At 40.7% G+C, this 17,250-nt stretch overlaps 1 protein-coding gene across 3 annotated transcripts in view; it reads left to right on the forward strand.

The window, feature by feature from the left end:
- The window catches only part of L3mbtl4 (L3MBTL histone methyl-lysine binding protein 4), a 410,639-nt gene that overhangs the window by 286,108 nt on the left and 107,281 nt on the right, over positions 1-17,250 (forward strand). For 2 of the 3 annotated variants that reach the window (XM_016008230.3, XM_076549830.1), the window contains 2 exons: positions 2,735-2,908; positions 12,756-12,826. In XM_016008230.3, coding sequence (XP_015863716.1) covers positions 2,735-2,908; positions 12,756-12,826 — 245 coding nt within the window. The remainder of the gene's footprint in view (positions 1-2,734; positions 2,909-12,755; positions 12,827-17,250) is intronic. The other variant, XM_076549829.1, reaches the window with a different exon arrangement.

Raw genomic sequence — 17,250 nt, forward strand, 5'->3', positions numbered from 1 at the left:
ATTACTGTAATCAATAACTGAAAGATGTATAGGCCAATAGACCAGCAGTAATTTGTGTAATTTAACAATACCCACAAAAGGGCATTCCTATCTGTGGCAGAGGCTGTTGGTCAACCATGATACTGTGATACTGACATAGTTCTATCTTGTTACATTGGGCCAGGCGTGGGCCCTGACTGCTCCACTCCAATTCTAGAGACCAACTCTTGTTAGAACTTGCCACTAAAGCCCTTCTGGAGTGCGCATGCTTACAGACCCTTCTGGAAAACTCATTCTACGCTAGACAGAGGGAAGTTGGCTTTGGTCCATGATGCAACTTTCATGTGTTCATGAAGAATTTCTTCTGTACAATATAAGCAGACATATAGTAAAGAGGAAGTGCATTCCTGAAAAAGCCAACTGTCTCTACATCGACATATTTGGCCACATACTCCTCTAGATGTCGCTTCTTCTAACAATGTGGTGATAATAGAAGCCACTGTCTAATGGATCTTGATATGAAACTGTGGAAATGTCTGTCTTACAGCGTGTGTGTGTGTGTGTGTGTGTGTGTGTGTGTGTGTGTGTGTGTGTGTATGCTCACACACGCGCATGTGTGTTTCTCCATGGAAACTCTTCTGAGTTGGCCTTGCTTCTCCCTCACTCCACTGTGGGGGACTCTGAGCCTGAGACAGGAAGCACCTTTCCCCACAGAGCATCTAGGCAATCTGTGGCATCCTCACTTTCCCTGGTACTAGCTACTCTGCAGCTATCAACAGCAAATGTTTGAAGTTTTTTTTTTTTTTTTTTTTTTGAGGAAGGACCATGAACACAGACATGTGGAAGAGCCTGATTAGATGGATCATGTGCTCTAGCTGACCCCTCGACCAAAGCCAACATGCTCAGTTCAGGATTCCATTTGACAATGATGAGGAGCAAGAAGAGCCCCAGGCCACTTGGGTTGTGGTCTACTTAGCCACCTAGGAATGCAATCCTCCTGAACTATCACAGACCAGCTCCCAGATCTGCTCCAGGGTAGCAAAAAGAATACCTCAGAGTAGAGAGGGCTTAGGAAAAATTCTTATCTATCCAAGGGCCAGACTGTTTCTACCTGATGGGAAAATAAGGAAATACACACACTTTCTGATGGTAACACTCTCTTTTACTTCACCATATAACACTTTACACAGTTCCTTCACACTCTCATACAGCTCTTAACACAGTTTCCATACGTAGCAGCAGCTCTTTCACACAGCTTTCTCTGGTACGCTCACTCACACACATAGACTTCTTCTACATCATTCATTCACTCTTAGCTCATTCACTGTCATTCATTCATTCTCTCACATTTCTCTCACCTTCTCTAACGCTTCTTCTTCTTCATCTCTCACTCAGCACACATACACTTCACTCACATTCTCCATAGCTTCCTTCTCTACATTGCCTCTGCTCCTCCCATAGCCAAACTCTGGACAATTAATTATATGTTACATTGTCAGGGGTCCGACCCAATCTCATAACACATGATGAATCACACAGTTTTTCTTAGACTAGGAAGGTCGCTCTGATCAGCCAGTCATGCTGACCAGGCAATCATGCATGGCCAAGCATGTAGCCCTTTCCCAGACAGAGAATGACATTGAAATTCAGGACTTAACAATAATGGTAGCAGGCTGAACCTTGAGTCATCAGGGTACATGTAGAAAGAAAATTATTACAGGGAGTTATGTATATCAAAGTTGTTTCAGTTTTGACCTTGAATCATCAACAAACAACACTTGGGGTCTTGTCTTTATGTATTTTCTGCAGGGGCAGCTTAGTCTGTTTTGAATTTGTTCTGAAGTCTAAAATTAACTGTTTTTGTGACCGAGAATACTGTTACTTTCCTGCATCAGTAAAGAACAATATTCTAATATTATTTCTATACCTCAGAATTATACAGCTTAAGCATAAATCATCATCCTGACCATCCACAGATAAATATGTGCCCGAAGATGTAAAACATACTAGCAATGGGCTGTGGAAGGAACCCCATAGCTGTTCTTTTTAGGGAGGTATAGTGGTGTCACATGAGAAAATTACAGACAGAAAACAACCAGTTTCCACAGCCAGTGACCCTACGGCCTTGCCAGGTGAGGCTCCCCAACAGGAAGTTATATATCTGGTGGGTCAACTTGTCAAACACTAGCTGTCACCTGCTATATACTCCCAAGGCCCTCAGCACCAAACAAGAATAGGAAGCTTGAGCAGAGAAATGCAGCTGTAGTGTTTCTGTACACATGACTGTTAAAGCTCCCAAAGCCCGATGATTTCTGGGAGGGGCAGAGGTTCTTAGCTACCTTCAGCACTGATGGAACAAGTAGGTAAAAAGGGCTTGTCTACTAGAGAGCACAGCCTGAGGGAACCGGTGTTTGGCATCCTCCTCACTGTTGCCTGGAGGCACATCTGGAGGCTAGTCTTCGGTTTGCAGGTTCCCAAAATTATAAATGCTGCATGTGCTAATGAACGTGTCTACGATAGTTTGCTGAATGGCCTCCAACTAGAGACTTTCTTCCTCAAAAGGTAATGTGGGAAGACTATACATTTGAGATGTACTTTGTGTTGCTGATGTACAATCTGTACATTCAAAGTTTGTCCACTCGAAAGAAGAAAGTCTCTCATTTTTAAATATTAGACATATGTCTGTTCTGACGACATTGTGCCCTGGTTTATCATGATAAACTAACAGCCATGCTTTCCTTTTTACACAAACTAGTGCCTTCGGATGCCCATACTCAGACATGAACTTGAAGAGGGAAGCGACACTTCAAGACCGCCTGAGAGACCAAACAGGGACACATCTGGAATCAGAGTCTTCACATTCCAAATCAGAAAACCTCCGTGATTTGAATTTCAATGGAAAATGCGAAAAGATAAGCAGTCAGCCCAGGTATGAAACTTTGGAACCTTGAACCGGAAAGTCACCATATGGAATTCTAATAGAATGGATTTATTACTAGTATTAGTTCCCTACATTTCACCAAGGTAATTCTTCTGGATAATGTCATATTTAGTACCTCACAGAGTTAACTTGTTCCTCCATCAAACTATTTGAATAGGTCTCTTTTCTGAATGTACAGATTGTCCGTAAGCAACAGAAAGTACATCTCAAATGTATAGTCCTAAAAGATTCCCTTTTCTCTTGCAAACATTTTTGTTCTCTGGACTCATTTCATTAGTGAAGTTTTTGGCATGAGCTGAGAATTCATACCCCTGGAGTCACATTAAACGGTGCCCTTGGATTAGTTACTTGTCTGTCATCTTTAATTCACACATGCCTGGGATATGAGTTCTGACTCTCTTTACTTTCTAATCTAACTCAGCGGCGGCAGCGGCGGCAACACGTTAACTTTCCTAAATATAAATTTACAGTTTTCTGTAGCACTTTTCATTTTTTATTTCTGTAGTTGTTTTCTGAGAAGCTTCAGATACAACCTTATTTGACTCTTTTTTTTTTAAACTCAAGCAAGCAATCTAAATAATATCTTTTCTTCAGAGTACCCCATCCTCCCTGCTAGGGATTGCAAACACAGAAAAGAACAAACATAAGTGTGTCACTGGGAGTCAGACAAATACTGAGCTGAAGGAGGTTCTAGAGCAGAGTTTCTAAACTTGGGGTCGTGTCGAACAACCCTTCCAGGGGGGTTGCATATATATGTGTATATATATACATATATGTATATATGTATATACATATGAACATATGAATATATTATGACTCAGACTCATAATAGCAACAAAATTATAGTTATAAGGTAGTAAGGAAAATAATTTTATGGTTGGGAGTCATGACAACATGAAGAACTGTATTAAAGGGTCACAGAATTAGGAAGGTTGAGAACCACTGTTCTAGAGAAAAGTGGTAACCAAGTGTTTTCCAAACCCCACTTTAGGCCATGAGACCCCACTTTATCATCTGTGATTGACAGAAGAGTCTATTCCTTGTCTCAGACTTCAGAATCACACTCTTTCTGGGATTTATCACATGGGTGGAGTTCCCTTAGAACACCTGGGCCCATTCACACCCCGAGTCCCAGGGTTACGTATGTTCAGTGGAAGAACTGGGCTCAGTGGACACACTGTCACACATGTGTGGCATGCTGGACAATAGGTCTGTCCTATTTTCATTCCAGTGGCTCAGAACATGTGGAGGACATTTCATTTTTGTTACATAGCTGTTTGGATTTCGATGGCTCAGCACACAACTGCAACTCAGCCTCCTCTTCGTTGCATGGTTCCTCCGCATGCACACGCAGGCCTCTATTTTTGTAGCTGTGTCTTGCGTTTTTATTACCTACTGCACGCCCACTCCTCTGTTGACACTTCACAAGGTCTGGTTGTTCTTTCTGCTTGTTCACACCCACACTGTTTACAACTCTGAGTAGTTGAGAGCATGTGTGTTCCTTCTTGTTCTTGATGGAAGGAGGCTTTCCCCCTTCTTCTTTTCTTTTTTAAACTATTTTCTCTGAGAACGAGGCTTATTTATTCTGAAGTCATAGAGACGAGTGCACTCATGTGCTTTCTTTCTTTTTGCTACATTCCGCTGTGTTTTTCCCTAAGTGAAAGTTCAGCCGATCACTTCTGTAAATATTTTAGATTTTCATCTCCAATGTCACAAATCACCGAGACTAAGCAGGTCTCTGAACTGCGTTTAGAAACTTTTGTATCATCTCAGAGGTTAGCTAAACCAATTTTCCCCAGCAAACATGGGATCTTATCACCCCATCTCAAACTTCTCATTACTATTTCTGAGGGGCTTCTCACTTAAGTATACCAGGTAGAATAGTTAGTACAGAGAGAAAGAACAGCTAATGACACCATGCAAAATCTCAAGTGACCCTATTGTATCAAACCCTGGTTTGTGTACACTGGGAGCTATGTAAGTCGCAGCAGGAAGTGGGCTTGTCGCACGGTGCCTACCCTGAACCATTCCATTGCTCTCAGCTTTCAAGTCCAAAGCCGTCCTTTAAAGTCAGGCATTCATCAGAAGAGCACTTGCATTCACAGAACTGGCTCCACGGTCACACCCACTCCCATCTCTGATCCTGTTCATGGTTGTGGCATGCCTGCTTACTAGACTGGAAGAAAGAGAAAGCAAAACTGGCACTGGGTGATCTGTGGGCTGATTGCGAGCAGATCAACTACAGTTCATCTCCCTTCCCTTTCTCCCGGTAGTCCCTCCTTGGGGCTGCTGTGGCTCTAACCCAGATTATTGAAATCACAAGATCAAATGCAGATGGAGGGGAGCATTTGACTTCTATGTTTTTTCTCTGTCCGAGTTTTACACAGGATTCTGTCATTTCTTATGCAAACAAACTCTGTCCTGTTAGCATCTCTAGACTTCTTACACTTCAAATGGAAGTACAGCATTGCCTCATATATATTAGCCATACACTCATATATATGAGCATGTATATTGTATATTAATTATTATATTAATCTTGGCAGTGAGGTCACTAGTAGTATATTTATGACTCTATTACTTTCCTCAGTAATAGAAAGCCTATTTATGGTCATTTTTTTTAATCTATTAAAGGGTCACATTTTAGAACCAAGTAGGATATATAAGCCCAATGTCTGTAAGACTGACCTGTGAAAACTCTCATATTCAAGTTGTGTTTACCTTTAAAACTCAGACTCACCCTATCATAAGAGGTAGCAACTATTGAAAGTACATTTTTAGTTTTTAATGAAATGTATTCTCTTATTTTAGTTTAAAGAAATGTTTATATTCTTCATTCTTGTGTTGCTAGAGTAAGCAATGGTGCATTCACGGTGCATTGAGTGGAGACAGATTGCCTGTTTTCCCTGAGGTGTGTCCTGCATGGACAGAAGCACCCCTAATACCCCTAACTGTTTAGAACTTCTTATAGCTTTGTGCTTTAGGCAGCATAGAGATTATTGTCACCACAGTTTGCTGTTTGTAACAAGGACGCTGTATTTAGGAAGTGGAGACCTCTTGGCTATTGCTCTGGGACCCAAACCTAAGTCACCTGATTGCAGCCAGCTTATTTCTGTCTAATGAACTAAAAACATAGGACATATCAACAATTCCTGTTGTCTTGGTATTAAAATCACCCACTTCCTTTGGGCTAAGCAATTCATGTCTTATCATTTTGTTAATTTTATCATATCATTATGAAAGCCCTGGCTTTGGTATTTTTCTTATTCTGATTTTGTTGCATTGATAACTGAAGATTCAGAAAGTTTAGGCAAAAGTGTCCAAAAATGGCACAGACAATCCAGTAGAGAGGTTGGAGTTTCAATACAGAAATGCTTAATTTCAGATCCTGAGCATGTTCAATTACATTCAGCCCAAAGAAGGAAAGACAGCGTGAGGCTTTTAGAAGGCCTAGCTGAGTATACTTTGTCCATTTATACTCTGCTATGAGTTTTAGGGTCATATATGATACAAACATTTTTTACTGAATAAAAATAAAATTCCTCAGGGGAGAGTCCTACCTTGTGTCCCTTCAGGTGCTTCCGCTTATCTGTAGTGCATATAATACTAAAGTCCCCACCTTGAACACATTTCACCATAATATACTAAAGGAAGGACAGTAAAATGCGAACCGGTAAATGTCTTCATGGTAAACATAATTCCTATGGAATGCAGCTGCCCCTGCATTTTCTGCTATCTCTTTATCTCAAGTCTGAGGAGAGCATTCTTCAGGTTTTTCTTACCCAAGTGTTCTTTCAAAACTCCTTTACCTCCCCAAAGCAATGTTCACTAAAGCATTAAATTTGCACAGTTGACAGCTCCACCAGACACCAAAATTCCTATCATTTTCAGTCAGTGCGACTAATTTTTTTTTAATTTAAGAAGCTAAGAAAATGCCACATTGCTTTCCCCAATGCCTGACATTCATACATCTATATGCTCCTTGAAGGTCTGTGTTGATAATAAAAATTAGCTGGGGAAATTGCGATAATCAGAGCAAACAGCACATGATGGAATTGTCTCCTAATGACTGTGATAATAAATCGCGCTGCCATGAAACAACTAGTTCCTTTCCACCTCTCAAATCAGCTGTAACATAAAATAACCTTCTATGGGGCCATTCTCCAAAATATAACAGTTAGTTTTTCCACATATTAAACTTCTGTGGTAGTCAGTAGATTTTCTTTAATGCATCAGACGTCCTTTTTGCTTGGGATCAGTTGTGGGTGTTCCCATCCACCCCTGTCACCGTCAGCCACAGTGTTATCTGTATTCTAGCAGTGTGTGTCTGCTCCTGCCCTCTGCTCCACGTTGCCTCTCGTCCACAGCTCCTCCCTTGCCCATGGCTCAGCTTTCTCTGCACCTTTTTTGGGCAGTTCCAGCCAACATAAGGAGAGGAGGTTGTGTTCTATGCTTCTACGTTTCTGGCACCTAGAATACTGTCCGGTGCTTAGTAGGCACTCGGCCAGTGAAGTAGACTTGAACACCCAATGTGTGCCTGAGGCTTGGTGGCCTTGGGAGACAGAGTCAAGGAAAAGGCAGCTCCTCTCTTGCCTTTAGCCCTCCACTTTACATTATAAGATTTTTAGTGCATCTAAGTTCACTCAGCCAGTGACTGACATTCATGCTCCTCCCAGAGGCCCCACTGCTTTAAAAATGGATGCAAATGCGAGAGCTCATATATTACATTTTGAATTAAGGCATATGTAGATAGAGACAAATGTTGATGAAGCCACATCCTGTGGCTTAGCCTGGCACATCGCGAAGACCCTTGAAGTCATGATTCTGTATCTTCTTTCCTACTTTTATACAATTTGCTGACTTTAAAACCTTACCATTGGCCTAGTTACAGTCCTCATTTAACAATCGTCTTGGGACCAGTAGGAACTTAGATCTTCACTTACTTGGTTGGAGAGAAAATTCAGCATCTGTAACTAAATTAAGCCCCTTAATCAAGAAATCCATGATCGCTAACTTCTTCAATATAAGAATGAGGAGACCAAAGCGAATAACCATGTTCCCCCATTAACACAGCACAGAGGTGGCGACTCTGTGCTGTGTGACGTCCTCTGGTCCCTCTATTGCTATCCCATACCACAACCCACTCAGTGCTAAAACGCCATCAGAACTAAATCAGGATATATCCTAGAGGTGGCTCAGGAACACTTACCTTGCCGAATGTGGGACCCTGACCACAGCTAGATCCCGAAATTAAAGCTATCCATCCATTCCCTCAGCATTTATCCCTTCAGCAAACATCTGGGCTGGCTCCATTCAAACTTTAGTGATACAGCTGCGAACAAAATTGCCAGAGATTTATGTTATTATCCTTGTTAGTAATAAGAAAATTACCCTCACTGGTCTGTGGCAAGACAGGGCCAGAATTAAGGTAATGGGTTCTAGTGGCTGTGGACTGGAGAGTGGGTGTGTTGGTGATCTTTGCTGCCAAGAGGCAGGTGAGTGCAGTTGCTTAGGGAACAGTCACACGGGATAAAAGAAAGGACAATGCCTGCAACATGCTCAGCAGCTCCCTACAGCAGAGTCCCCAAGACCATGGGTAGTTGGGAGACACTAAGGAAGGAGGAAACATAAGATCCTGCTGAATTTGCAGGTCAAAAATGAAATAAGCCATCAGCTGGGATGCTATGGAAGGATTCAAGTCCCAGGGTCCTGGTCCTTCAGCACCTAGTGGGCGGCCGTGTTGTTCTTCAGCAAGCCTTAGTCCTGCTGAATGTTACACAGTTCCCAGTGTTGGTCAGTGAGATCCTGAAAGAGACCTTTCCCGGGATGATTCTCATCAAGCAGTTTCCAATTTATTGTGAATCTCTGGATTGCTGGTGCCCTGCCTCAGCCAGGGCTCTTAGTGATTAAGTTCTACAGGACACCGTGTTCTAAGGCCTGCATGCTTCCTCCTGTGAAGCAGATATTAGTGTTCCTGGACCCCCAAAAAACATAACCACTGCCTGAGCTCCAGCAGGCATTTCTTCTCACCTTTATACCCAATCAGGCTTTTAAATAATCTTTTATCACTCGTTTGCATAGTAAACCAGGGATGGTTAACATGATTTTCTCATTATAAAATCATTACTTGCTTACTAGAAGAAAATTAGAAAATATAGATGAGTAAAATTAAAATGTACCAGCTTGGAGAGATGGCTCAGCATTTAATAGCACTGGCTGCTCCAAAGGATCTGGGTTCAGTTCTACCACTCATATGATGACTCACAACTGTCCATGACTATAGCTGATACCCCTGTTCTCCACGGGAAGCAGGCACACACAGTTGCCAGAACATGCATGTGGGCAAAACACCTATACACATAAAATGTAAATAAATAGAACATAAAAACATTAATAGTATACAGACCATTTCTATCCAGCCTCCTAACTGGTGCAGACTAAAGAGAATTATTAAGAGTCAAACATTTCTCGTTCCTATTCTGTTCTTCATCTCTGCAAACTGAAGCCACTTCTGCTAACATCCTTACCTCCCCAGTGTCTACATCTTCATACAAATACATAGGTGAATCCTCCCTCTTTACAAAATTCACATTAAGTGGTTTTAATCTGAAACAATTCATATATTTAAGAATACATGCTGGGCAGTGGTGGCACACGCCTTTAATCCCAGCACTTGGGAGGCAGAACCAGGTGGATCGCTGTGAGTTCGAGGCCAGCCTGGTCTACAGAGCAAGATCAAGAACAGGCACCAAAACTACACAGAGAAACCCTGTCTCAGAAGAAAAAAAATAGAAAGAACACATTATGGGAGACCTGAGGATTTAGCTAAGTCAGCAAAGTGCCTGCTGCACATGTGTGAAGACCTGAGTATAGATGTCCACCACCTACGTTAAAATCTAGGGTAACAGTATACCTGTAACCCCAGCTCTGGGCATGTGGAGCCTGGTGGATCCTCATCACTCACTGGTCAGTCAGCCTAGATGTTCTGTGAACTGCAGGATCTCTCCAGTGGGAAACTTTGTTGCTAAATAAATAAATAAATAAATAAATAAATAAATAAATAAATGGGAGAATAACTGAAGATGTTCAATGTCAACCTCTGGCCTTCAAACACAAGTGCTCCCTCATGAACATATTCACACAACATCAACAACAGTACACACACACACACACACACACACACACACACACACACACACCCCAAAAGATGCATCAGAAATACTCTAGTAAATAAAAATAAATGTATCATTTTTAACAGCTGCATCATATTCTGTATGTGGATGTATATTGTCCATTCAACTTATTCCTCTGCTGGCAGGTACTTTATCATGTTTTCCTTATGCAAATGTACCACAGAGAAATGAAATAAGCCATCAGCTGGGGTGCTATGTGTAGGTCCTCATGCCCTGGCACATGAGAAGCCTTTTGTTGAGAGGAACCATCTTGACTGAATTCAATCCGAGGGCAGAAATGTCTAAAAGAATATTGCATAGTCTTGGAGAATTTACCTGAAAATAAGTGTCAGACATGTGTGTTATACACATTCTGACTTTATAGGCTGCTTTCTTTACTTCTAGAACAATGGTCAGCCAACATTTTCTCTACAGAACCAGATACTAAATATGCGCTACCACTGTCAACTCAGCCACTGTCATGAAAGTAGCCACAGACAGGAACTATGCCTGTGTTACTGGGAAATTCTGTGTACCAGAACATGGTAAAAATTGACTGGTGGACCATTGATTTCCAGCTCCTATCCTAAAACTAAGCACAGTATAGGCATTTCAGCCAAAGTGTTTGACATGTTCTCTCAGGTCCCCCAAAAGGCCTCTTCTATCAATAAAGGAGCAGTAGGCATCATGCCTCTTGGAGATGACCTGTGGTACAGAAGAAAGCCTACATTTACTGTCCAAAGACTTGACATTGTGTCTTAGTTGCACTGTTGTCTCTGTGTGTCTAAGAAGGGGCAAGATGTCTGGTGTTTTTGAGCCTCAGTTTTCATTTTTATAAGTCTTGCATATTGTTGTGAGAATAAGGCGAAGTGAAGTGAGAGCCTGGGAGCCCTTATGCACCTGGATTTCTCAGTGTCCGAACTGTTTACAGGGTTTGGCTTGGGTATCTCCTCAATGATGTAACCATTTGAAATTGGGACTTAATGGAAAGATAGCCTTGATTAATTCCAATGACTTGCATTTAAAAAAATGCCACCAGATACATTTATTTTAAAATAATTTTCTAAAATCCCACCAACATCATGTAAAGCAGACAAGCTTCTATTTTTTAATCTTGTGTGATAGATCTACCAGCATAGACTGCAGAGGGATGTTGTCAGGGCGTTTCAAATCAACTCACAATGCCATCAAATTTATAAAATTGAGAGGGAAATCCCCAATGATATCCAAAAACAGGTGGGCAGCACTAAAATTGTTCATTTCCCCCAGCTTCTGTACAAAATGTCTGTGCTGTGACATTGAGCACAGAAGTTGGTGACACCCAGCATCCCACATTGACCATTGGAAACTCACTACTTAAGCTTAAATCCTCTCTCTATAGTTCGCACTCTTTGCTAGAAAAATGCAAATGAATCCTGAAGACACATAGAGATACACAGGGAATCTAAAAAAAGTTAAATGCACTGAATTGCTAAAACATTGCACAGATTGTATGAAGATCAATAGTGTATAGCGGCCTTGATAGTGATTTAAAAAATATATTGTTTAACTATTTGCACAAACCAACCCAGTTAGGCATGTTGTATGTTGCACGTCACAGACTGAACACTGAAACTCAAGTGTTTAAAGATTCAGTCATTCTCACAGAGTTAGGAACTGAGTGCTAGGCATCGAGTCAGGGGTTCCTGCACCCTGTTTCTGCTCTTTGCTTGGCATCACCCACTACCGTGCACTGTAGCAGAAGGTCCAAAGATGGGGTCACAATTCAAACTTTTTCTTGCTCTTTTGATCAAAAAAAGGAAGATACCTATCTAAAGAGTAGATGTACTTCTGCTGTGATAAAAACGATAGATAAAAATGTGTCAGTTTATCTATAAGCAATTCTGATTTTGAGGTAGAGTTTGGGTAGTGGAGTCATTTCCTCTCCCCATTCTACCATGACCAGCTCACAGGCCTGTCAGTGGGGATAAAATGAAAACCATTAACTGCACTAAGAAAACACACACAAAGCACATTATTATATGTTTATTAAACTCATAAATACATGCAGATAAATGAATGATCTCAAGTTCTGCTTACCTAGAATTAATTAGTAGCTAATTAGCAACCCTGGAGAAGTTTCATTTGAAAAACTTCAGTCTTTGCTATGAAGCAGGAATCTCGATTTTTAATGAAGTCCTGTGATGAAAGAGTTACAAAATTAGCCCTCACTGTATTCTGCAACATTGCAAAAGTTAATTAATTCTCTGACATTCAGCAATGCAACTAAATTACTTTATACACTTGTTTGAGCTCAGTGTCTATAATCTTCTGGCTGAAATAATAAGTGCCCAAATTGGGAATAGTGCATATTATTTACCCACCTACCACCCTGTTACCCACTGTCCCAGATGGCTCCTCAAGCCAGAAGAGATCATTCTCTGGGGGTGAATGGAGGGAAAGACTTTTAAGGTTCAGTTTTCAAAGTCAGGGTTTCTGAACAAGAGTTCCTATTTTCTTTATTTCTTAAACTGAAGAAACATTCTAATGAGACTGTGCAGCGAAACACCTACTAATTCGCTGTCATTTACTCCGCTGGTTTCTATTTAAATTTGTGCTGGTATCGTGATTTATTCTTACATCACAGGATAATGAATCTAGATTTTATTTCTGTTCTTTGCCAGACTTGTACAGCAGGCAAAGTGTTTGAAAATCAAAGGAAAAGAAGATATTGACTTGGATAATCCCTTCAGAGGTAAAATAAATAAATAAATGAATAAACCAACAACACAAAAACAAAAACCCAACACTAGCAAAAGCACAGAACTTACTGGCTTTGGCTCTTCGTTGTGGCATTTGTCTTCTCTGTCTGTTTGGCTTCCTCGTTCTGGTAGGAGAACCTAACCCGAAGTCAAGAGACTCTGAGATTCATGGTGTGCTTCCCACCATGCGAATAACAAGTGCTGTTACTGCAAATCCCCTATCTTAGTTTTCTCATTTTTAAAGGTGAAAAGGTACCTGCCATCTCTGTACTCTTCTTTCTGTCAGAAAAGATCCAGTCTTGTGGAAGTCAGTGTTTCTGGTGTGCTCTCTGCTCCTCCAGGGGCCACTTAATGCAGCAGGAAAAGTCACTGTGGTTGACAAATTGGAATGTGGGAAAATGCATGTTGTTAGTAGGTCAGGAGGAAAGTTACCGGGAAGAAAGCTGATGTCAGAGACAAGAAGTTTGTCGGGGTCGCAAAAAGGAGAAGGGACATCATAACTTCATTTAGATGTTTCCTTCCAGTGACTGCTCGGGGCGGACAGGATGTGAGGTCACATTCTGTGACAGCTGGCTAAGGTCTTCCTTGAGGCACCTTGTCTTGGCACTGACATTTTGATCTGGTCAGATGAAAACATTGGTCATTTGTAGTTAGGATGCTATTATGTCTTCGGCCACTGTGGTCTGAAACTGTCAGCTCTCAAAACCTCGCACCTCTGGCGAGTTTCCTGCTGAGTTGGAAAGAAAATGAATACAACTGGATAGCACTGTAGCTCATCTCCAATGCAATCCCCAGATGGAGTTCTCTTACGATAAAAGAGGACTGGGCAGTCACTGCACCAGAGGGCTGTGATGGCCAAAGCAAAACTGCTCCTTTTGGATGGGACAGAGCTCAGCCTGCGGTTGGGAGACCTGTGAACTTCCATCTCAACCACAAAGAGATGGGGTCTTTTCTGGAGAAAACGGGGGGCAATTGAGGTACTTGGCTTTCATTGTACATTTACACGTTTCTCAGAAGAATTTCTGTATAATATAGCCGGAGCTAAGCCTTGCTTTAAATAAGTAATGCATATTTTAGAAACTGCTCCAAATGTTCTCATCCATTTCACCAAGACTTCATTCTGTAAGCAGCATGTTTTGGAACCACATAAGAAACCTTTAAAAAAAGAAGTGTTGGTGTTTTAATTCATATTTTGACATTTTTGAAAATTTCTGCAGAGAGTAATTATGTATATGTTCCTGTTAAAACAGATACACAGTTTTGTGCTTCACATAGTAAAAGTAGTAATGAGGATCATCCTGACCAAAATAGAAAATATCTCTAGCAAAAGGCATTTGCATAATGAGAAGAACGAGTCTCTTCCAGCTCGCTCAGTGTGCCCTTGTGCTTTTCTGTACCATTTGTAAGAAGTTTATACCCATATGTTTTTATTTAATTTTTTTCCCTGCATTTACTGAACTCAATCATTTTCACTTCCTCTCAGGGAGGTCTGTAAGTGACAGGTAGAGTAGTGATGTCACAGTATGCGTGGGGAGCTCTCGCCTTGTACAGAGCACACCATTGTCTCAGAGCTTTGGAGAAATGCATTCAGGGATCTATCTGTTCTATTGCAAGAAGATGCCCAGACCATACATGGCACCTGGTTTCTAGCCTAATACATCACTTAGAGAGCAACTTTTGTATCCAGCCAGTCGTCACCAGTATAATTAAGTTCATTTGCTCTGTTTCTAACCTGTGTGAGACACAACAGTAAAACCAAGCATCATTCCTCTGCAATTAAATAATTGCTTGATACCATTTCATTGTTAAGCCTATAATGGGAGCTTCATTTGCAATTCCTCATCTTTTTCTTCTACTTTTTATTTTGATATATAGATTTGAATCAATGTCTTTTTCATTCATTGGGAGGTTTGGTTTTCTTTTGTTTGTTTTTGTTTCAGTTTGTTTTGTTTTTAAGGAAAATGAACTGAAATGTGTTCTCGTTTATTCTGTGACTGGAAATTGTAAATACTGGATGTTTTCCCAGGTTGTGGGCAGCCTGTAGACCCAGCTTCTGATTTTCATATCTCAGATGTGTTTTCAGATTTCACTAGTGACTGTCTTTACTTTCCAAATCATTTTATTTACAATCAATATGATGATTGCCATAGATTTATGGCTCTTTTCAAAGCTCCTGTTACATTGTCCACTATAGTTTTAGAGAGTTATGTTATTGGGAACATCTTTCCAATAAGAATATATAGAAATGGAATTGGTGGTAGAAGTTACTGTCTAACAGTGCATGTTTGTTAAAGGAAATACAGTTATTTATAAGGATCTCTGCTTGTAAAATAGATGGGCAGTAGGTAGAGTCTGTTTTACCCATCTGTACCAAGTGTCACACCAAAAGCATGGCAAGAGGCGATGATCCTTTGTGCCATCTGTAAGTGGGACTGCTCATGGACATGGAAAGAAATAGTCATAAACATAATGTGTCCCTTCTCTAGGATGGAGTTGGGTATTTTATAAATTTCCAAGCTTTTACCTTTGTTCAGTGAAGGTCCCATAAAGGACTGAAGACGTTCCTTCTGTGTAAGTTGAGCAGAGCAATTACAGTGCATGACACTAACATTAACCTACTTGGCTGTGTCCTTATATCTCAGAGGTTGGGCTATACCATGACCTCTTGGTACCTCAGACCTGTTAGGGCCACCACATTGCACCATTCTGGGGATCCCTTCAGAATTTTGGAAATTTTAGCTAGTGAGTTGCTTCTTTTTACATGTTTATCATTTGTATCTAGGTCATTCATAACTAGAATGCAACTAGTTCTCATTTTGTCATCCAGTAGTTTTATAAGCTGCAAAAATGAAACATAAATGAAGATGATAAATCATCCATAGGTTATTTTTTTGATATGAAAATACAAGTCCTTTTATGATTGGCACAGAATTATATGTAGTATACAGCCAGCGTTGTTTTTTTCCCTAATAGATGGTGATCAGTTTTCTAAGTCAATAAGAAAAGTTTGGAAATCCACAAGAGATCAGCCTACTTAATCAATAGTTATGTCAAGAAACAGAACCTGGCTCAAAGGGGACCAAATGGACACCCGTCAGTCACCCCCTTCTGCCTGGGGAAGCTCTGCTGTGATTCACTGACTGTCAGTAACACATCTCCATCTTGAGTATTTTATATGAGGAATCATATGCTATATGCTCTGAAACGTCTGACTTTTGCTAACTGGGATCCATCCAAGTCCTATTTCGCTTGTTATGGTTGCTACATATTGTTCAACTCTGTGCAGATAACACAGTATATGTCTCTCAGTCTTGGCCATTTTCAGGCTTTTGCTCTTTACAGTGAAGCTCCAAGTGGGTGCATTGGCGCCTCTGTGTACATGTTTTTGTGAATAGATTCAGTGAGTAGAATATCTGGGTGATACAGGTAATGCACGGGCTGGTCTCACATGCTTTTGAAAAGCTCCATAGACATACAACCCCAGCATGAGATGTAAACTGTAGATGTTCTGCTTCCTTCCCAGCATGTGTGATCACTCTCCAATTTCATCCCATCTTTTGGGCTGACACTGGGGTTTAGTGATATTTTAATTTTGTGCTTACCTGGGATGAGTCTGCACAATGTTTCTTGCTTAATGGTTATTGCGTTTTGTGAAGTACCTTCCCATTTGACTTTCAGAGTGTCTCTTCATATTGCTGTGCAGCTCTGCATGTAAGGTTGGAAGTCCCATTGTCAGACAGATGTACTGCAGTCATCTTCTCCACCTTGGTATTGGCTTTCTTGAACCCTTAATGGTATTTTGTGACCAATGCAAATTTCATTTTTCAATATAACTCATCGTTTCTGGCTTTCTTAACACCTTCATGCCTTTAAAATGTTTGGCACATTCCATGTTCATAAACTTGTGTTGCTAATTTTCATTTTAAAAAATCTTAAGCTTTCAGATCACAATATAGCTCTGGAATGCAACTAGAGCTAATTTCTTATACAATATTAAAAAATAATCAAAATTCACCTTTTCCAGGAATTTGCAGTTGATTAAAAAACATTGGCTAAGCTGCCCATCATGTCCTCTTCTTCTGCATTGAGATATCCTTTGTTGTAAATTAATTGACCATGTATGTGTTGGTCTGTTTCTGAACTAAGCTCTGGTTCATTGGCTTATTTGCATCATTTTGCCAACACTACACTGTCTTAATCACCACAATTTTATATAGCCATTTCTACCATCGAAGAGCAGCATTCCTCCAGTTCTGTTTTCCTTCTGTTCAATCATCCTGACTACACTGGGCATGTGTCACACCATGCACACCAGCACCAGAGAGGCTGAATTAGCCTGGGCTAAATAGAGAGATCCCGTCTGCAAAAAGAAAAAAGAAACAAAAGAAAAATACATCGTCCCTTCTCCATTTCTGAT

This window comes from Peromyscus maniculatus, chromosome 13 (genome assembly GCF_049852395.1).
Source record: "Peromyscus maniculatus bairdii isolate BWxNUB_F1_BW_parent chromosome 13, HU_Pman_BW_mat_3.1, whole genome shotgun sequence".
Taxonomy (NCBI): domain Eukaryota; kingdom Metazoa; phylum Chordata; class Mammalia; order Rodentia; family Cricetidae; genus Peromyscus; species Peromyscus maniculatus.